This window comes from Anomalospiza imberbis, chromosome 9, assembly GCF_031753505.1.
Source record: "Anomalospiza imberbis isolate Cuckoo-Finch-1a 21T00152 chromosome 9, ASM3175350v1, whole genome shotgun sequence".
NCBI lineage: Eukaryota > Metazoa > Chordata > Aves > Passeriformes > Viduidae > Anomalospiza > Anomalospiza imberbis.
In genome coordinates, this window is record NC_089689.1 from 7,687,629 (window position 1) to 7,702,614 (window position 14,986).

The following is a 14,986-nucleotide window of genomic DNA, read 5'->3' on the forward strand; positions in this document are numbered from 1 at the left end:
GTAACGTTGAAAGTTGATCTCCGACCATTGGGAAAGTCAAAGCAAGAAGGACTGCACAGACTCTAAGAGGCAGGATGAAGGAAGAGCTGGGTTGGAAGAGTGACACATGCACAAGTGTGGGGAGGGTTGGTTTACCAGGGGCTTGGCTTGTCAATAGCATAAGGATTGCTATGGGTGTGGGCAGTGTGCCTCTGGCTGCAGCTAAGCACCCAGCAGAGTCTCATTTTCCTTATGAGTCCCTTGTTGTGGTTCAATAAACCTTTTAAAATTTTAAGAAGTGAGGCGTTGTTTCTCACACCCTTTTTTTTCTCTTTCAAACCCTGATGAGAGCATACACTATCAGATCTCAGTGGTGATAAATGTATAGTAACACCAGCAGTAATTTGCTACATTCCAGTTCCTGACTTGGTAAAACCACTTGTGTTAAGGGGCTGGAAACTGCAGACAACAGATGTTAGAACAAGTGAACATTACTTCTTTTAACAGCTTTTGCAATGAAAACAATTTCCAGAATTACGGAAAGTGAATATATCTGAGCACTGAGATCAGCTTCAGATGGGTATCATCAAATCAGTTTCAGAAAGTTCTGCTCTTCAAGTCAGCCCTGCAGAAGCTCGATCAGGTCAGGCAGCAGATACCAGCCCTCCCTGGACACTGCACGGGATCTCCCAGACAAGCGGAGATAATCCAGTTCAAAGGAAGGAAAATTACAGTCAGTTCAGTGCCACACTTGCCATGCAGACAAAATGTGCCCTCTCACCTGCCCACAGAGCTGGAGAGCAGTGACACACATTTCCTTCTAAAAAGGCCACTCTACTTTGCATCAAGAGGGCAACAACTGCAGCATCTAAGTTCTGACTTTCAGCTCTACAAGATTCCTGCTGCCTCCAACCTCCAGTAACAGTTTAGAATATAAAACTCAGATCTCCTGCTCATTTTTGGTGTTCCCTATGGAACCCCTTCTTCTCAATCTCTGCCTCATATTGCCCCTTGTACACAGGCAAATGCTGACTTTCATGCTCAGTAAGGCTGGAATTACTCCAACACAGAGGAAATGATCATTTAAGAGGAGTCAGATACTGGGAATTTGAGATACTGTCTTCACTGCTAAGCAGCAGATGGATAAAGAGCAAATCCATTAGACAGTACCATCAGAGGTGGCAGAAATAAAGGACAAGTAATTCCTCATACTGTGTTTGTAGCAAGTTAGCTATGACAGGTACAGTGGAGTTCAGAGTTTTCAACATGTGCTCTCCAAGTCCTAATACTAAGATCTATGCCAAGATAGTCAAGGCCTTCCAAAACATAAGCCTTAAAGCAAAATTGATATTTAAATATTGTGGTCATTCAGTACCTGTAAACTGTTTTTTGCCAATCCCATTTGTTTTATAAACTCCCAATCACATCAACATCACACAAAGCACACATCTATGCACAAACATGACATACCCAAAAGTTTTAAAAAGCTTCTCATTATTAAGAGGATTGAAAGGATACCACATGGTACACATAAGCCTTGACAAAAACACACCCTGATTACATCTAGATATGATCCTAATTGCAAGCTGCATCTTAGAAATGATTTTTAATTCTACATCTTGAAATTACATGTAAACCATACTCTGAAAGCACAGTAACGGCAGAAGGCTGAACACCAGTCAGGGAGAATTATATCCTCCATTTATGATAATTAAATGGGCACTCAGTACATCACTGCCAATCATTTACAGGAATCTCATTAGCTGCTCCCCATTCTCTATCAGAAACACATAGGCAATGCTGTTCTGAGATAAACTCACTTTCCAGCTAGGGAGTATTTAAACAATTTCTGGCTTAGCAACACACAACTCACCTGCAGTCCTCTGCTGTTTGGTTCTCCTCAGCTCAAGAGTGGCTCATCCAGAAGGGCTGCTGGCTACAATACCCAAGTCCATCGCCAAAAAGCATGGTACTCCAGGAATATGGGAAGTTACTCTGTTCTGTATTCAGGGAAATCTATGACCAATCCAACCACCTCAGATCTAGCAAATGTTATTAGCACAGAAGAAGGGAAGCAGATGGATACACTACTGTAAGAACTGTCCTCTCCAGGAAAGGCGCAGCTTGAAGCTTTTGAGGCCCATCAAACACCAACAGGTCTGGAGGAAATCCAGCCTGGTTGAAGAGATGCAGCTCCTTGGCCCAAGTCCAGCTGACCTGTGCAGCTCTGCTCCAGCAGGCCCAAACTGCCTCCGAACAGATCTGCTGCCACCATTGCCCCACTGAGTGCTGCCAGGTACTCCCAGTTAACCAGTAACCTCCTTTCCTGTTTTGAAAACTAATGGATTGGTTAGGAGCAAGCATCTGAGTAAATTTATAACTCCCAAGGTTAAATCTACTTGTGAGGCCTAACTATTTTCATTAAAAAAAAATAAATTATTTCAAATTTAAATATCAAGACCTAAAGACACAGTCCTTTCTAGTTCTGTGTCAGAAAAGTTCACATGATGTCCAGCTGACTACAAATCAGTATCTGCTTTATGAATCTTATCTGGAAAAACATGGGGGTTTAGCAGACCTTTACTAAACATAAACTGTAGAAAAGAATAATGTGAATGCAGTGTTCCAGACTGCAGTCTCCCTTTCAGCAGTCAGACCAGACCTCATTATCTTCTGCAAAGGCTGAGAAAAAGGCTCCATAGCAATGGATTAACACATCCCACCTGAAAATCAAATCATAAGCCTAGAAAAGCCCTCAAAAGGTTGTATAGCCCATTCCATCACCCTGGTGTTATTTCTGACAAACATTTAGTTTTTAAAGTCCTCTCAAGTCACCTCCATAGTCCAAAGCAGCACCCCGGACATCCTGCCAAACCATTCCCACATGGCATTATGTCTTGCCTTCAGGAATTGCTGTGAGCCTTGGGTTCACCCACTCAAGCTCCTTCCTACCACCAAATCCCACAGCAAAAATCACCAGCCTTGCTCAACCCACTGTTACTTTTGCAACGAGAGGAAGTGTAGTGACTGTCCTCACTCAAGTGAAGACATTCCCTGAATCTCTGAGGCATAATATGCAAGAAGAGACAATGCCATCAAAAGATTCAACATGTGACTACATAGTCACCAGTTATTAACTCAACATTTGTGTGTTACTCAGGCTGCACAAGCCAATGCAGCCCTTGCATTCCACTTTGCAATCAACTGTAGACTGAATTTCACAGTCACTTTTTCTGTGTAGTATACCAGCATGTCCAAAAGAAGTTCGAAAATAGAATAATTTTGGCACTGTGCTTCAACATTTGACAATAAAGCAGGGAAACAAGGTGAATCATGCCGCTTTAATACCAAAATCTGAAATCCGTATGTTCAACAGCATTTCCCATAAGGCAAAAAAATTCCTGCACCTGAGTCCTTAAAGGCCCAAAGATCTTCATGTCTTTTGGATCTGTCCTTCCTGAAGACAAAACACTCTTGACCCACATCACCTAATGCTCCACCATAGCAGTTCTCAAATAATTATTTCAGGAATTAACACAATCAGTTATGCAGGACAGAAGATACATTTTTGTAACCATCTTTAATGAAAGAGTACAGAATTTTAACTGATCTTGAATGAGTATCCCCAAATTCTTAGCACGTAATGTAATGTTACAGGCAGACAGAGCACTTTTTTTAGTGCTGACTTCTGACTGGCCAACTATGATGGAAGGGAGCAAAATAGTTGGTAGCTGCACAAGCAGCATCAGCAAGCACTTGACATCTTCATTAGAAACACACTGGAAATATTTTTCTGGGTAATTTCAAGCGTTAAAGATTATTTTAGTCCTTGATATCAAAACTGGAAGACAAGTACTCCAGCTGAAGTCAGAGCAAGCCACAACCCCCTACAGGTGTCTTTGCCCCAAGCCCCATATCTCCCATTTACCTCAAAACAAAATAAATCTCTAAATTAAACAGTCATGGCATATTCAAGCTGGGTGGAATACCTGCCAGACGTTCATGCCCTGGCATAATCTGTGCGACATGCTCATAAATTAAGGCCTGCTGTAATAATGCAGATGCATGTCAACAATGCATATTAAGGATTTTATAACTTCTTTTCTAGTTAAAGATTTCACATATATGTTCAACATTACACCTATCAATGGTATTAAGACAAATGAAAATCCTTCTTGATTTTTACTGCAAGTTTATTCTGCATATTTTAGCAATTGAATTTACAATCACTGACCAATATAGAAATCTCAACTTTTTTTTAAAAATTGAAATAATATTTCCTTTATTTTTCTAGTAACTGAAGCAGCATGTTTGAGCTCTAAGAGCTGCTTCAGTTTTCATGTTTTTATACACTTTTGGTAGGTCTGGGTTTCTCTTTAATACTTATAAATGCGGCTTAAATCCTTTGAACACAATTCTTACCAACAGACTGGCTTTTTCCTGGATCAAGTCTTTCTACTCACAAGTTTGGTTATGGCAATGTTGTTGACAAGTATTTACACTACTTCAAGACAGACAACTTCAACAGCCAAAAGTCCTGTCCCATTCCTCCTTCTCCATAGGTACAGAGGATTAGCATTTCCATTTTCAGTTATTATTAGGCTAGTTTGGAAAATCTGCCCTAAAGATCCCTCATAATAGCTCAAGTGTACCTTGAAGTAAGAGCAGGAATGCCCAAAGGCCCTGCCAAAGCCAGCGCTGTCTGCAGAAGGAACCAAAGCTGTCAAAGGTTGTTTGGGTTAAAAAAATATTATCACAGTCACAGCTGTTTGACACACAGCAATATCCACACGCTTTCTCCACATCATGGTGAGACCAACACAGGACATGGCAAATCAAGTACCAGGAGAATTTCACTGCAACAGACCGTAGCACAATTTACAGGATTATCATAAAATAAAGGGAGAAAATGGTCTTCCCAACAGATTTATCAAAAATACATTTATTCTTCACGTGTAGGGAAGTTAAGATGTGGTAAATAACACAGCACAGACTATGGGGGGGGTCCAGGGGGCCCAAAACAGGCAGGCTCCAAACAAACTGCCCTGTGCCGTAGCCTGACCAAATAGGAACAACTCTCAAGGCCTCATTAAATCAAGGCATCATGAAACACCAAAATCTGAAATAAAGATGCTTAATACCCAAAAGGTCTATTTTTCTGTTTTCCAAAGAAAAAAGTAGTTTCCTTTAAGTAGTTCAAGAAATGTTCCCCACACTATTTTGGCAGAATCAGTCTTAAAGGTTCCACACTCAGAATGAATTTCTCATTTTCTAACAGCTAGAGAGTAGCTCTCATAATTCAGCTGTACAATAAAATAATAATCAACTTTACCCATACCACCATTAGACAAAGCAGAAAACTGTTCAATGAGGCTGAGCATTAGAGGACACTTTCAGCACCAAAAACAATGAAATAAAAAAACAAGAAACAGACTGCTGATGTATTCAGGACATCCTAAGTACTTTCAGAAATATTATCTTTCTTCTCCCTGAAGATGGAAGAGAATATTAATTCTAGCAGGACTCCTAAGTACCTCAAGGGTATCTCTGATTTGAGTCCCATCAGTGAAATTCAGTCTGTCACCCACAGCTCTGTAACAATCCCAAGAGATTCAGAGACTCCTCAGCCTTCTGGTTCCTTATGATAATCCCTTGAGTGTAGAAGCCAGTGTGAATAATCCAAGAGAAGTCCGACTGGAATACAGAAAGAAGAGAAAGCACACCTAATGTCACTCCAAAAATTTTATTCCACCCCAACTCACAGGATTACATTGATCTGGACAAATACCTGCTGATTTAACTCAGAGGAGTTTAAACACCCAGCTTCAGAACACTGTTTAAGTAACTTCCCCCTCATTTGGTCATCTGGGAAGTCCCCAAGTTTACAATGAAAAATTCATCTTAAATTCAAATGGGAAGAGCAGCAGTGGGCAGACACGTCTAGAAAGGTGGCCCAAAGGCAGGACTTGGAGCAGGACTGCACAAGTGGCAGCTGGTGATGACTCCAGTACAGTTGTAGTGCTTCCAGCAATACCCTGCCCAGTGCAACAACCCAAGTGCTCAGCAGGCACACACACACAAAAAGCCACCAGCCCTCCACCCTGGAATCATGAGAAATGATGACCCAGAGTCCTCATGTCACTTCACAACAAACAATCTATTATTCCTCTATTCTGTCCACAGCAGTAAGAAGGAGAAATAAGATACCATATCACTCCCTGAGCACAGGAAAACCTGTGTTTTCCCAAACACCACTGAAATCTATGACCTCCTTCATAGTACATTAAAAAGTACAGAATCAAAGTATGCATCTCTGCTAATGATTTTAAGGAAAAAAATCTGTGGGTTTATTCCCCTCCTGCCTGACAGCAGCTGTGCAGTTTTTCCAGTAAGATGAGGACAATCCTCACGTTCAAAGTAATGAAAGCAACAACTAGTGTCCTCCCACATATATTCCTTACAAATTATAGCTTCATTCTTCAACTGCTCTTCTACCAGCCCGCTGCTATGAGTGAATCTCTGCTATTGTTGTGAAGATGAAGAACCCTTAAACCTCTACAATCCCCAGCAGCTCCTCATCCAACAAAATCAGATCCTACAGCAAATTATCCTCTCTTCCCTCCCCAGCCACCATGCACTTGAATTGCAATTACTTCTCTTCTATACTCATTTTTGCTGGTTGAGCAGGGCAGGGAACATGCCAAGGTATTTATCCATCAAGTCACTGTCTTCTCCCATCAACCCAACCTTTCTTTCTCCAATAGGAAATGCCCACAACAGCCAACGTGGCAAAACTAAAAAAAAAACAGGGAAGCTTCAGTTTCCAGATACACTGATTTAAACAGATTTAAGTTGTTTAACTTTAAAGTTTGTGATACAATTCAGTACCCAGATCAGCTTATTTAGAGGCCAAAATCATCTCACTGGATCAAGCTATGGTTACTTGTAACGACTTCTTAGGACAGAAGAAACAGATTTTACAAGTGCCCAGAATACCACAGCATACTTTACACTGAATATTTAAATAAAACAGCTAATTCACCAAGAAAATGTACCTTCTTACTATGCACTGAAACGAAGAAACTGAGGGAAAAACCCCTCATACTCAGGCATGGGGGCAGCCTTCTCAAAATGCTTTGGTGCCCTCCCTCATTAACATGCCAGACAAGCATCACCCGGTTTTACTGCCACAACAGAACTTTCTCTTTTCCAATAAAGATCAAACTACATTGGAATATGCAGGTTAGAACAAGAACTAATTGCTACAGGAATCATCCCTGCCATTAAATAAATAATTAAATAAATAAATACAGCTGTAACTTTACTTACACTAACCTGCACTTCTAGGTCACTGGAACACTGTGGTGCAAGTAACCTCACAGCAGAGCACAAAGAAAGTGCAGTAAGAGCATACACTGTGCTCTGCAGCAAGGGGAAACTCTCCGTTCAGACTGGAAACAGGGGTATGGTTTGTCGACAGTGATACCAGGTACATTCTATATGGATGATATTCTGTATATAGCTACAGCTATATTCTAGGAAACAGGACACTAGTTACTAGGGTTGTGGGTCAGTGAGCACTTTACTGATAATGAGCACTATCACTCCAAGCAGCAGTCCCACCCCACTCTTAACCATTAGTGCTTCAATCCTGTTGCACACAACTTCACCCTTTTTGTCAGCACATCTGTAGTAACACGATGAATGGGATCAGGAAACCCACTTGGACCAAACCCCATGGGTAAAAAACAAAACTAAAGCAGTTTTAACCTAGTGTGGTTCCCTAGTTCAGCTTACTTTAGACTTGGCCATAAACTTATAAACTTATGCCATCACATCGGGGTTGAGGGTGAGGGAGAGTGAGAAACTTCCATCACGAGCTGTTCAGGTTTAAAACCCGCCCTTGGTCTGTATGGCCAAGCTTTTGCCAGGTGCCAAGCAAGTCACGTTCTCTAGTTACTGCAGCCCTCTACTCTCTGGCACATGTTCACCTTCCTGCCAGTCCCTCCAGCAGGAAAATATGCCCAGCACCTGCTAACCTGCACAGGCACTCCCATCCCTGCTGCCACCTCCCTACTGAGGAGCATGCTCAAACCCCAGCACAGGAACGAGCACACCACAGCTGAGGGGAAGTTATGGAAGTGCTGCTTCACCCCAGCTGGGCTCTGCCTGCTTCTCTCTCACCGAGCATTCTCATTTGGATCACCCAGACATGATCACCTAACCAGCTAACTTTCACAAAGTTATAATGGCAGCAACCAACTTCAGCACACTTGAACAAGCCTTGTTTCTTTAGAAATCTAGGTTTGAAAAACAAAAAAAAAAAAAAAAATCACAGGTGTGACAGTGACTTTAGCACAAGCTGTCCCTGGGTGACTGGAGGATGCTCAGTAATTTGGATGCCCATGATAGGAAAATGGGAACAAGTAATTGCTACCCAGACACCTGAGGAGTATAGTGTGTGTCTTCGGGCTCTTTCCTTCAGCAGAAAGCTCAGCAGGGAACTGCTTGACACTTTTTTGATTGTGAGTCTTTTTACTTCATAGGTCACCACAAAAAGCTTTTTGATCCTAAGTAAATAGCAGCATCATCAATCTTTAACTTTTTAAATCATTACTCTCACCCTCAAAGAAGAATAAGAAGTGTTGCTCATATTAAATATTGGCAGAAATTCTAGTTATCAAGTGGTAGAGACATCTCGTATAGAGGAAAAAAAGAGAAAAAACTAGAAGGAAGACTTTATGTTCCCCCAAAGAAAAGATCACACTATGAGGTGTCTCCTGGAAGGCTAAAGAAGGCCCCACTACATCTCCCCTGCTTAAAATTCAAGAGTACACACTGTATGAAAGTAGCATTAATCATCTCAGAAAACAAAAAGCTGGAGGGAATACCTTCCAAGACTGATTTGGTCTTGTTCAGATACCAAGACAAATCAAGAAAGGTGTGGAACAACTGGAGCAAGGCCTCCAGAGCAGTCAGGGCTGGAGCACTTGCATTTGGGACTGGAGGAGAGGCTGTGGGAGCCAGTCTAGGTCAGTCTGAGGTAGGGAAGGCTCCAGGGCACCCACAGCTGCCACATGCCTCCAGGGAGGGGATTGAGAAGATAGATCCAGGCTCTTTGTGTGGGAGCACAAGAAACAATGGGCATAAAACAGGAGAGGTTCAGACTGGATGTACAGAAAATGTTTTCCACCATAAGGATATTCAAGCTGCCCCAAAAGGCTAAAATGTCTCCATCCCTGGAGGTTTTCAAGCCCTGGGCACTTGGTCTGAGCCCAGAGCTGTCCCTGTTGTGAGCAGGAGGCTGGACAGGAGCCTCATGAGGCCTCTCCTCCAGCCTTGTGATCCTGCCAACTCCAAGAAGTCCACTGCAGGGACACAGGGTTCTCTATTAAGAGTAACTTTTTTCCTTCATACACTCCCAAGATAATTAATAACTGACTTAGTCTTGCTGAGACTCACTCAAACAGTATTCTGGTTGGTACCTTTCCAGCACAGTAAGCTGGCTGGTACCTTTCCATCACCTCTACATCACCCTGACCAGGAATCATCACCAGAACATGCTCACACACAGACTGCAATTACCTCTTCTCTACCCTTCTCCTTTAAGGGTGAAGAAACACTGCAAAGAGGTGTGTCACAGGCTGCCAGACAGCAAAGGAGTAACCATGAAGAGACACAGCAGATGCAGAAGTTAATGGAGCTACTGATGAGTCTTTGAGAAAGAGACTCACAATTTGAATTATTAAAGCAGTCAAACCTTTAAATGAATTTGGTCATAGCCTCACCATAAGGCTACAGGAAACTACCTACTGGTTCATCAGCACTGGAATTTCTAAGCAGCGTTCAAGCCCTGTAATTCAAGCACTTTTTATTCTACATTTGTGCTTGTGCTAAAAGCCACAGTTTACCAGAGCAATGCCACATTTAATTGGTAACTGAGCTCACATCTTTTTGAAATGCAATTGAGACAATCATATGTCAAACTGCTAAACTTCTGAATCCTAGTTAACTCTTTTTTGAACATTAACATATAAAATTGGCATTGAAGATCATTTCTCTAAAGTGAATAAACATGGACTAAAGCTCAGCACTGGCTTATAAAATGGATGTGCTCAGAAGTTTCTGTGCTGTTGTGTCAGAAATCCTATCAGTGATATTTTGCTTAAAAGTGACTTCTTTTATATCTAGCAGGACACATGAAATGTCTTCTTTAAGACAAGTGCCCCGTGAGAGTAATTTGATTTCTGGGGGGTACTTGTAGATTCCCCAAGCAGCACAAATAGCACGGATACAAATTTTCAGGCAGTTGTGATGAATAGATTCACCTGAACAGGGAGACTTGAACAGTGCCCCTGTTTCCTAAAATATCTTTTAGGTTCTTGTCTCCTAAAAGAACCCTCTGAAAGGTCTACTCACCTAACCAGACTCAGTGCAAGTCTTTGAGAAGTGACTCAAACAATGACTCCAGAGAAGTATGTAGGAAACTAGATGGGAGAGCACACACTCTAATACTCTTGACAGGTGACTTTGAAAAGGATAAAACTGGGAAAGCAAAATTCCCAAAAATCTATTGCAACATAGGAAGATGACTTAAAATCTGACTCTCCTGCAACTTTTCAAAGACTCAGTACATGAAGCCTGACCTTATTTGCTCTGCCTGGAAGACTTCTGTAGGGGGCTCATGTGTTCCTCAGTTCTCACAGGTTGATTGAAGAGGCACAGTCCTTCAAGGACAGCATTTTAAAACAGCTGATTCACACACATACAGAAAGCAAGAACCCAGAAGTGGAAAAGTTAAGGTAGTCCAGCTAAAAGTCCATTCTTCCCCGTTCATCTTTTCAACAGCTTGATTCTTGCAGAGTCATTATTTCACTAGATATTCAATCGTTACATGCTCACCTTAGAAACTGTCTCATTTCTGTCTAAAATCCAAATACACAGAAAAATGACTTCTTGCAGAAACTTTTCTGTCCCTCCTTAGTGTTAAGACAATGAAGACAGCAGAGATTATTTGCCTCATGTCTTCATTTGGCACAATGTTTTATTAAGCTGCCCTCTCACATTGTTACACTTTGGTCTATTCCTTCTTCATTACAGTTGGATGGAGCCTGTCCTGCCACAGTAAAAAGGAGGATGCTCTCCTCCTTAAGACAGAGGACTAACAGAACTGGCTCCGAGAGTCTGAGGCTTAATTCCCAGTTCCCTTTATGAGCTTGGGCTGCAGTAATCTGCAGCTGCATTTCTGCCCTATGCAAATCAAACAATTTAAATGTACGTTGTGTGGATGCAAAAAGCATTTCACAGCTTTTCAAGGAAACCTTCCCCGAGCATATCTTCTACACAGAGAACAAACCCAAATGGTCTTTAGAGGCAGAAGAAAGATGATGGACTACAGAATGCTTGAAAAGTTTAGAATGGGAACTGGCCTGTTGTTTTAGGAAGAGATGAGATTTTTGGTGACAGAGACACTGACTGTGACACATTAGTTATGTACATACATGCTTCAGTCCTGTTGCTTTGGCACAATATAAACAAAGCAGTCAGGAAAAAGCAGGAACAACCCAGGATGAGCTGAAGTGTGGGAGGAACAAAGAGAGGAGAAACTGGTGATTCCTGCCCACAGTTTGCAGGAAGGATTTCCAGCTTGGCACAGCAAAATCCTAAGGAAGAGCCTGGTGGTGCAGGAAGGTGACAGGAGCAGGGACATGTGTAACACGGTACAGCCTCACAGAACCCAAAGTAGCCAAAGGACAGTGCAGTCACAAGAAGGAGCAGGAAGCAGGATGTTACAATAGTATTGAGACACATCCTACAATAAAAAAGCAAGTCTTTTGCTGGTAGAAGATTGCTAATAATAAAGCATTTAAAAGTTTTGTCATAATGTAAGAGGAAAGAAAGAATGAAGAAGTTTCACAACAGCATAGGTGTACTCACCTGGAAGAGCAAAAGGTCATAAACTCACTATTAGATAAAAAAGATTACATTTTTTTCTTTTTTGAAGAAATCAACTTGAGGTAGGATCTGGGATAATAGAAGGAAGCAGAGGTAAAAGACAAGATGAGGAGGAAGGGAGGAATTTGGAGAACCAGCATAGAGAGACTGCTGAAGTGTTTCAGAACTTTGTAGAGAAAGTGCTTTTGAAATGTAAAATCGTCACTGAATTCACTCCTTCTAAATCCTTCCCAAGCCCTGAACTCCTCAGAAGGAATATGCATGCCCTTTTGGCATACCTCCTCCTTCTCCATGAGGTGTTCTGGAAGCATCAGGGGTGACACAACACGATCAACCTGGTCAGTTAGTACTTTACAGCTACTGAAAAGCCATTTGTAGCCCACCACGCTGCTTTCCTAAACCACTAGAGAACGAGCATTTGGGTATAAGTTCAGCCAAACGGTAAGTTCACCCCAAAGCCTATCAAAGTGCTGCTCGTATCAACGTGAGCTATCTTGAGCTCTCGGTTTGAGGGACTCAGGAACGGCTCCGTTTCAAAGCACAGCCCTGGCAGCCTCACTCCTCTCCCAAGCCCTCAGCTGACCGTCCCCGGCACGGACCGGCTGTGTCAGCCGTGACTGAGGACTTCCAGCTGATGGCGAGGGCTGAGACACGACTCCTGCTACTCCCGTTCTCCCAGAGCACCTCCCGGGGCTGCGAGCACTGCTCCCGCTCCACAGCCGGGGTCAAACTTCGCAGTCGCTCCGCAGCGCTGGGCTGCCCTGCCACCTCCTTGGGAAGCGATGGAGAATTCCAGCAGGGAAGCCGGCGGACTCTCCTACCCACCCCGCGGCTCCAAGGCACCGGCGTGACCTTGCTGGCGAGCCCGGGGCCATGCGGCAGCCAAGCCCGGCCGCCCGCGGGGCTCGGGAGCGCGGCGGCCGGGTCCCGCACACCGGCCCGGGCACGGCCCGCTCAGGGCCCGGCGCCCCTCGCTGCCGCGGCGAGGCCCGAGGGCTCCAAGTCCGCCCGCTCCCCGCCGTTCCTGGGCCGCCCCGCCGCGGCCTCGCCCGCCCGCCGCGCTCCGGAGATACTCACCGGAGATACTGCGCGCACAGCAGGCTCATCCTCCGCCGCTCGCCGCCCGTCCCGCCGCGGCTCTCACAGCCCGGGCCGGCCCGCCGCCCCCGCGCCACCGCCGCCGCCGCCTCCCGCCGCCGCCATCTTCCCGTGCAGGGCCCGCGGGGAGGAAGGGGCGGGGTGTCCCCGCTCTGCGCTCCGGTCGAGCAGGACCGCCCGCGCCCCGCCGGCCCCGCCGCTCCGGCCCCTCGGCGGCCCGGGCGGCCCCGGCTTCGCCGCTCCGGCACCGGCGGCGTCCGCTCGCCGCTCTCCCGCGCCGCTCAGCCGCTGCGGCCCTCCCGCCGCGCCGGCCGCGCTTCCGGGCCGGACCCCGCCCCCGCCAGCACTTCCGGCGGCGCCACCGGCAAACCCTTCCCCCGCCCACTGCCATGGCAACCGAGGGGGCGGTGGGGCGTCGCCATGGCAACCGCGGCGCATCCCGGGGCCTGCAGCCGCGGCCCGACCCGCGCCGCCACAGCCGGCTTTGTCACATCTCCCCTCGGCCCTCGGAGGGGCGGCTTGCCGAGAGGCCCATGGCGCTGGCAATGCCCAGTCACAGAATTACAGAAACACAGAATGGGGCAGGGTGGAAGGCACCACAGTGGGTCATCGGGTCCCCCCTCCCTGCTCGAGCAGGGTCATCCCAGAGCACGTGGCACAGAATTGTGTCCCGACAGGTCTGGAATATCCTCAGTGAGAGAGACTGCACAGCCTCTCTGGTCTCTGTTCCAGTGCTCAGTCACTGCACAGGAAAGAAGTTCTTCGTCATGTTCAGGTGGAACTTCTGGGCATCCATTTCTGCCCATGCTCTCTCGTCCCATTGCTGGGCCCCAGGGAGCAGAGCCAGGTCCTTGCTCTGAGCCCTCCCTGCAGACATGAACAGACAGGGATGAGGGCCCCTCTCAGCTGGGTCTGCTCTTGAGGCTGAACAGCCGCAGGTCCCTCAAGAGAGCTGCTCCACGCCCTTCCTCATCTCCTCAGCCTCTGCTGGACCTGCTCCCGGAGCTCCAGGTCTCTCCTGTCCTGAGACAATTAGGTCATACTGAAGTTTAATTTCTCCAGGCTGAACAACCCCAATTCTCCCAGCCTTTCCTCATAACAAAGCTGCTCCTTCCCTCTCATCATCTTGGTGGCCTTGTCTGGACTCGTTCCAACAGCTCCATGTTCTTCCTGTGCTGGGGACTCTGGAGCTGGACATAGTGCTCCAGGTAGGGTCACCTCAGCATGGAGCCAGGACATGGGCACATCCGGCAGTAATCTTGCACCTGGGTGCAACATTCTACCACAGCTCAATATTTACAGTATTTCCACTATTTATCCCATGTGGTCCCACCTCCCATGCTGACTTGGTGGCTTGATTTGTGCTCCAAATTTTTTAATGGCAGGAAAAATCCCACTGAGTTCAGTGTCCATTTGAGCAAATGAGCCAGCCTGAAGAAATGAGGCAGAGGAAAATTTGGGATCAGATGAGCACAAGGTGGCTGGCTAATACAAGTTGTGTCATTTGAGTCTGTAAGTGACCTGAGGACAAAATGAAAGATCATGTTTTGAAAATAAATCCCCCACATTTTTTCAGGTTGAAAAAGTAATGCGTTTAAGGAAATTATTTTTCAGGGCCCCACGTGTTCAAACAGGAGCCTTGCAAGGCTGCAGAATGGTTTTCCTGGTTTCAGAGCAACCAGGGCCGGGCAGCGAGCCATGGGAAACCTCCCTTGGAATCCTGTGCAGCCCCTCAGGCAGGTGCTGCAGCAGGCACCAGGGCTCAGCTCCATCCCTCCAGCCTCTCAGCTGCAGAGCAGGAGCAAACTGGTTCAGCACTGGGCAAACTGGGGCTGCTCCTGCCTGCCCGGAGCGTGTCCTGTGCTGACCGAGCTGAGTTTCTACTCGGAGATGTTATGTCCTGGATCTATGCACAAATGCCACTCTTAGAAGCTGCATCTCTCAGGGCACATTG

The 14,986-nt window shown here is 45.6% G+C and overlaps 1 protein-coding gene and 1 long non-coding RNA gene across 11 annotated transcripts in view; one reads left to right on the forward strand and one right to left on the reverse strand.

Moving 5' to 3' along the window:
- Positions 1–13,314, reverse strand: part of SMG7 (SMG7 nonsense mediated mRNA decay factor) — a 51,296-nt gene extending 37,982 nt beyond the window's left edge. For 2 of the 10 annotated variants that reach the window (XM_068199516.1, XM_068199521.1), the window contains exon 1: positions 13,012–13,309. In XM_068199516.1, coding sequence (XP_068055617.1) covers positions 13,012–13,040 — 29 coding nt within the window. In that variant the 5' untranslated portion in view covers positions 13,041–13,309. Of the gene's footprint in view, positions 1–5,513; positions 5,674–7,308; positions 7,419–13,011 lie in introns of those variants that run through there. The other 8 variants (XM_068199514.1, XM_068199512.1, XM_068199520.1 and 5 more) reach the window with 8 other exon arrangements.
- On the forward strand, positions 7,503–8,701 carry LOC137479207 (uncharacterized). The gene is made up of 3 exons (XR_011002039.1): positions 7,503–7,720; positions 8,276–8,436; positions 8,526–8,701. It is a non-coding gene; the product is annotated as an uncharacterized lncRNA (long non-coding RNA).
- Positions 13,315–14,986: the final 1,672 nt, after the last annotated feature.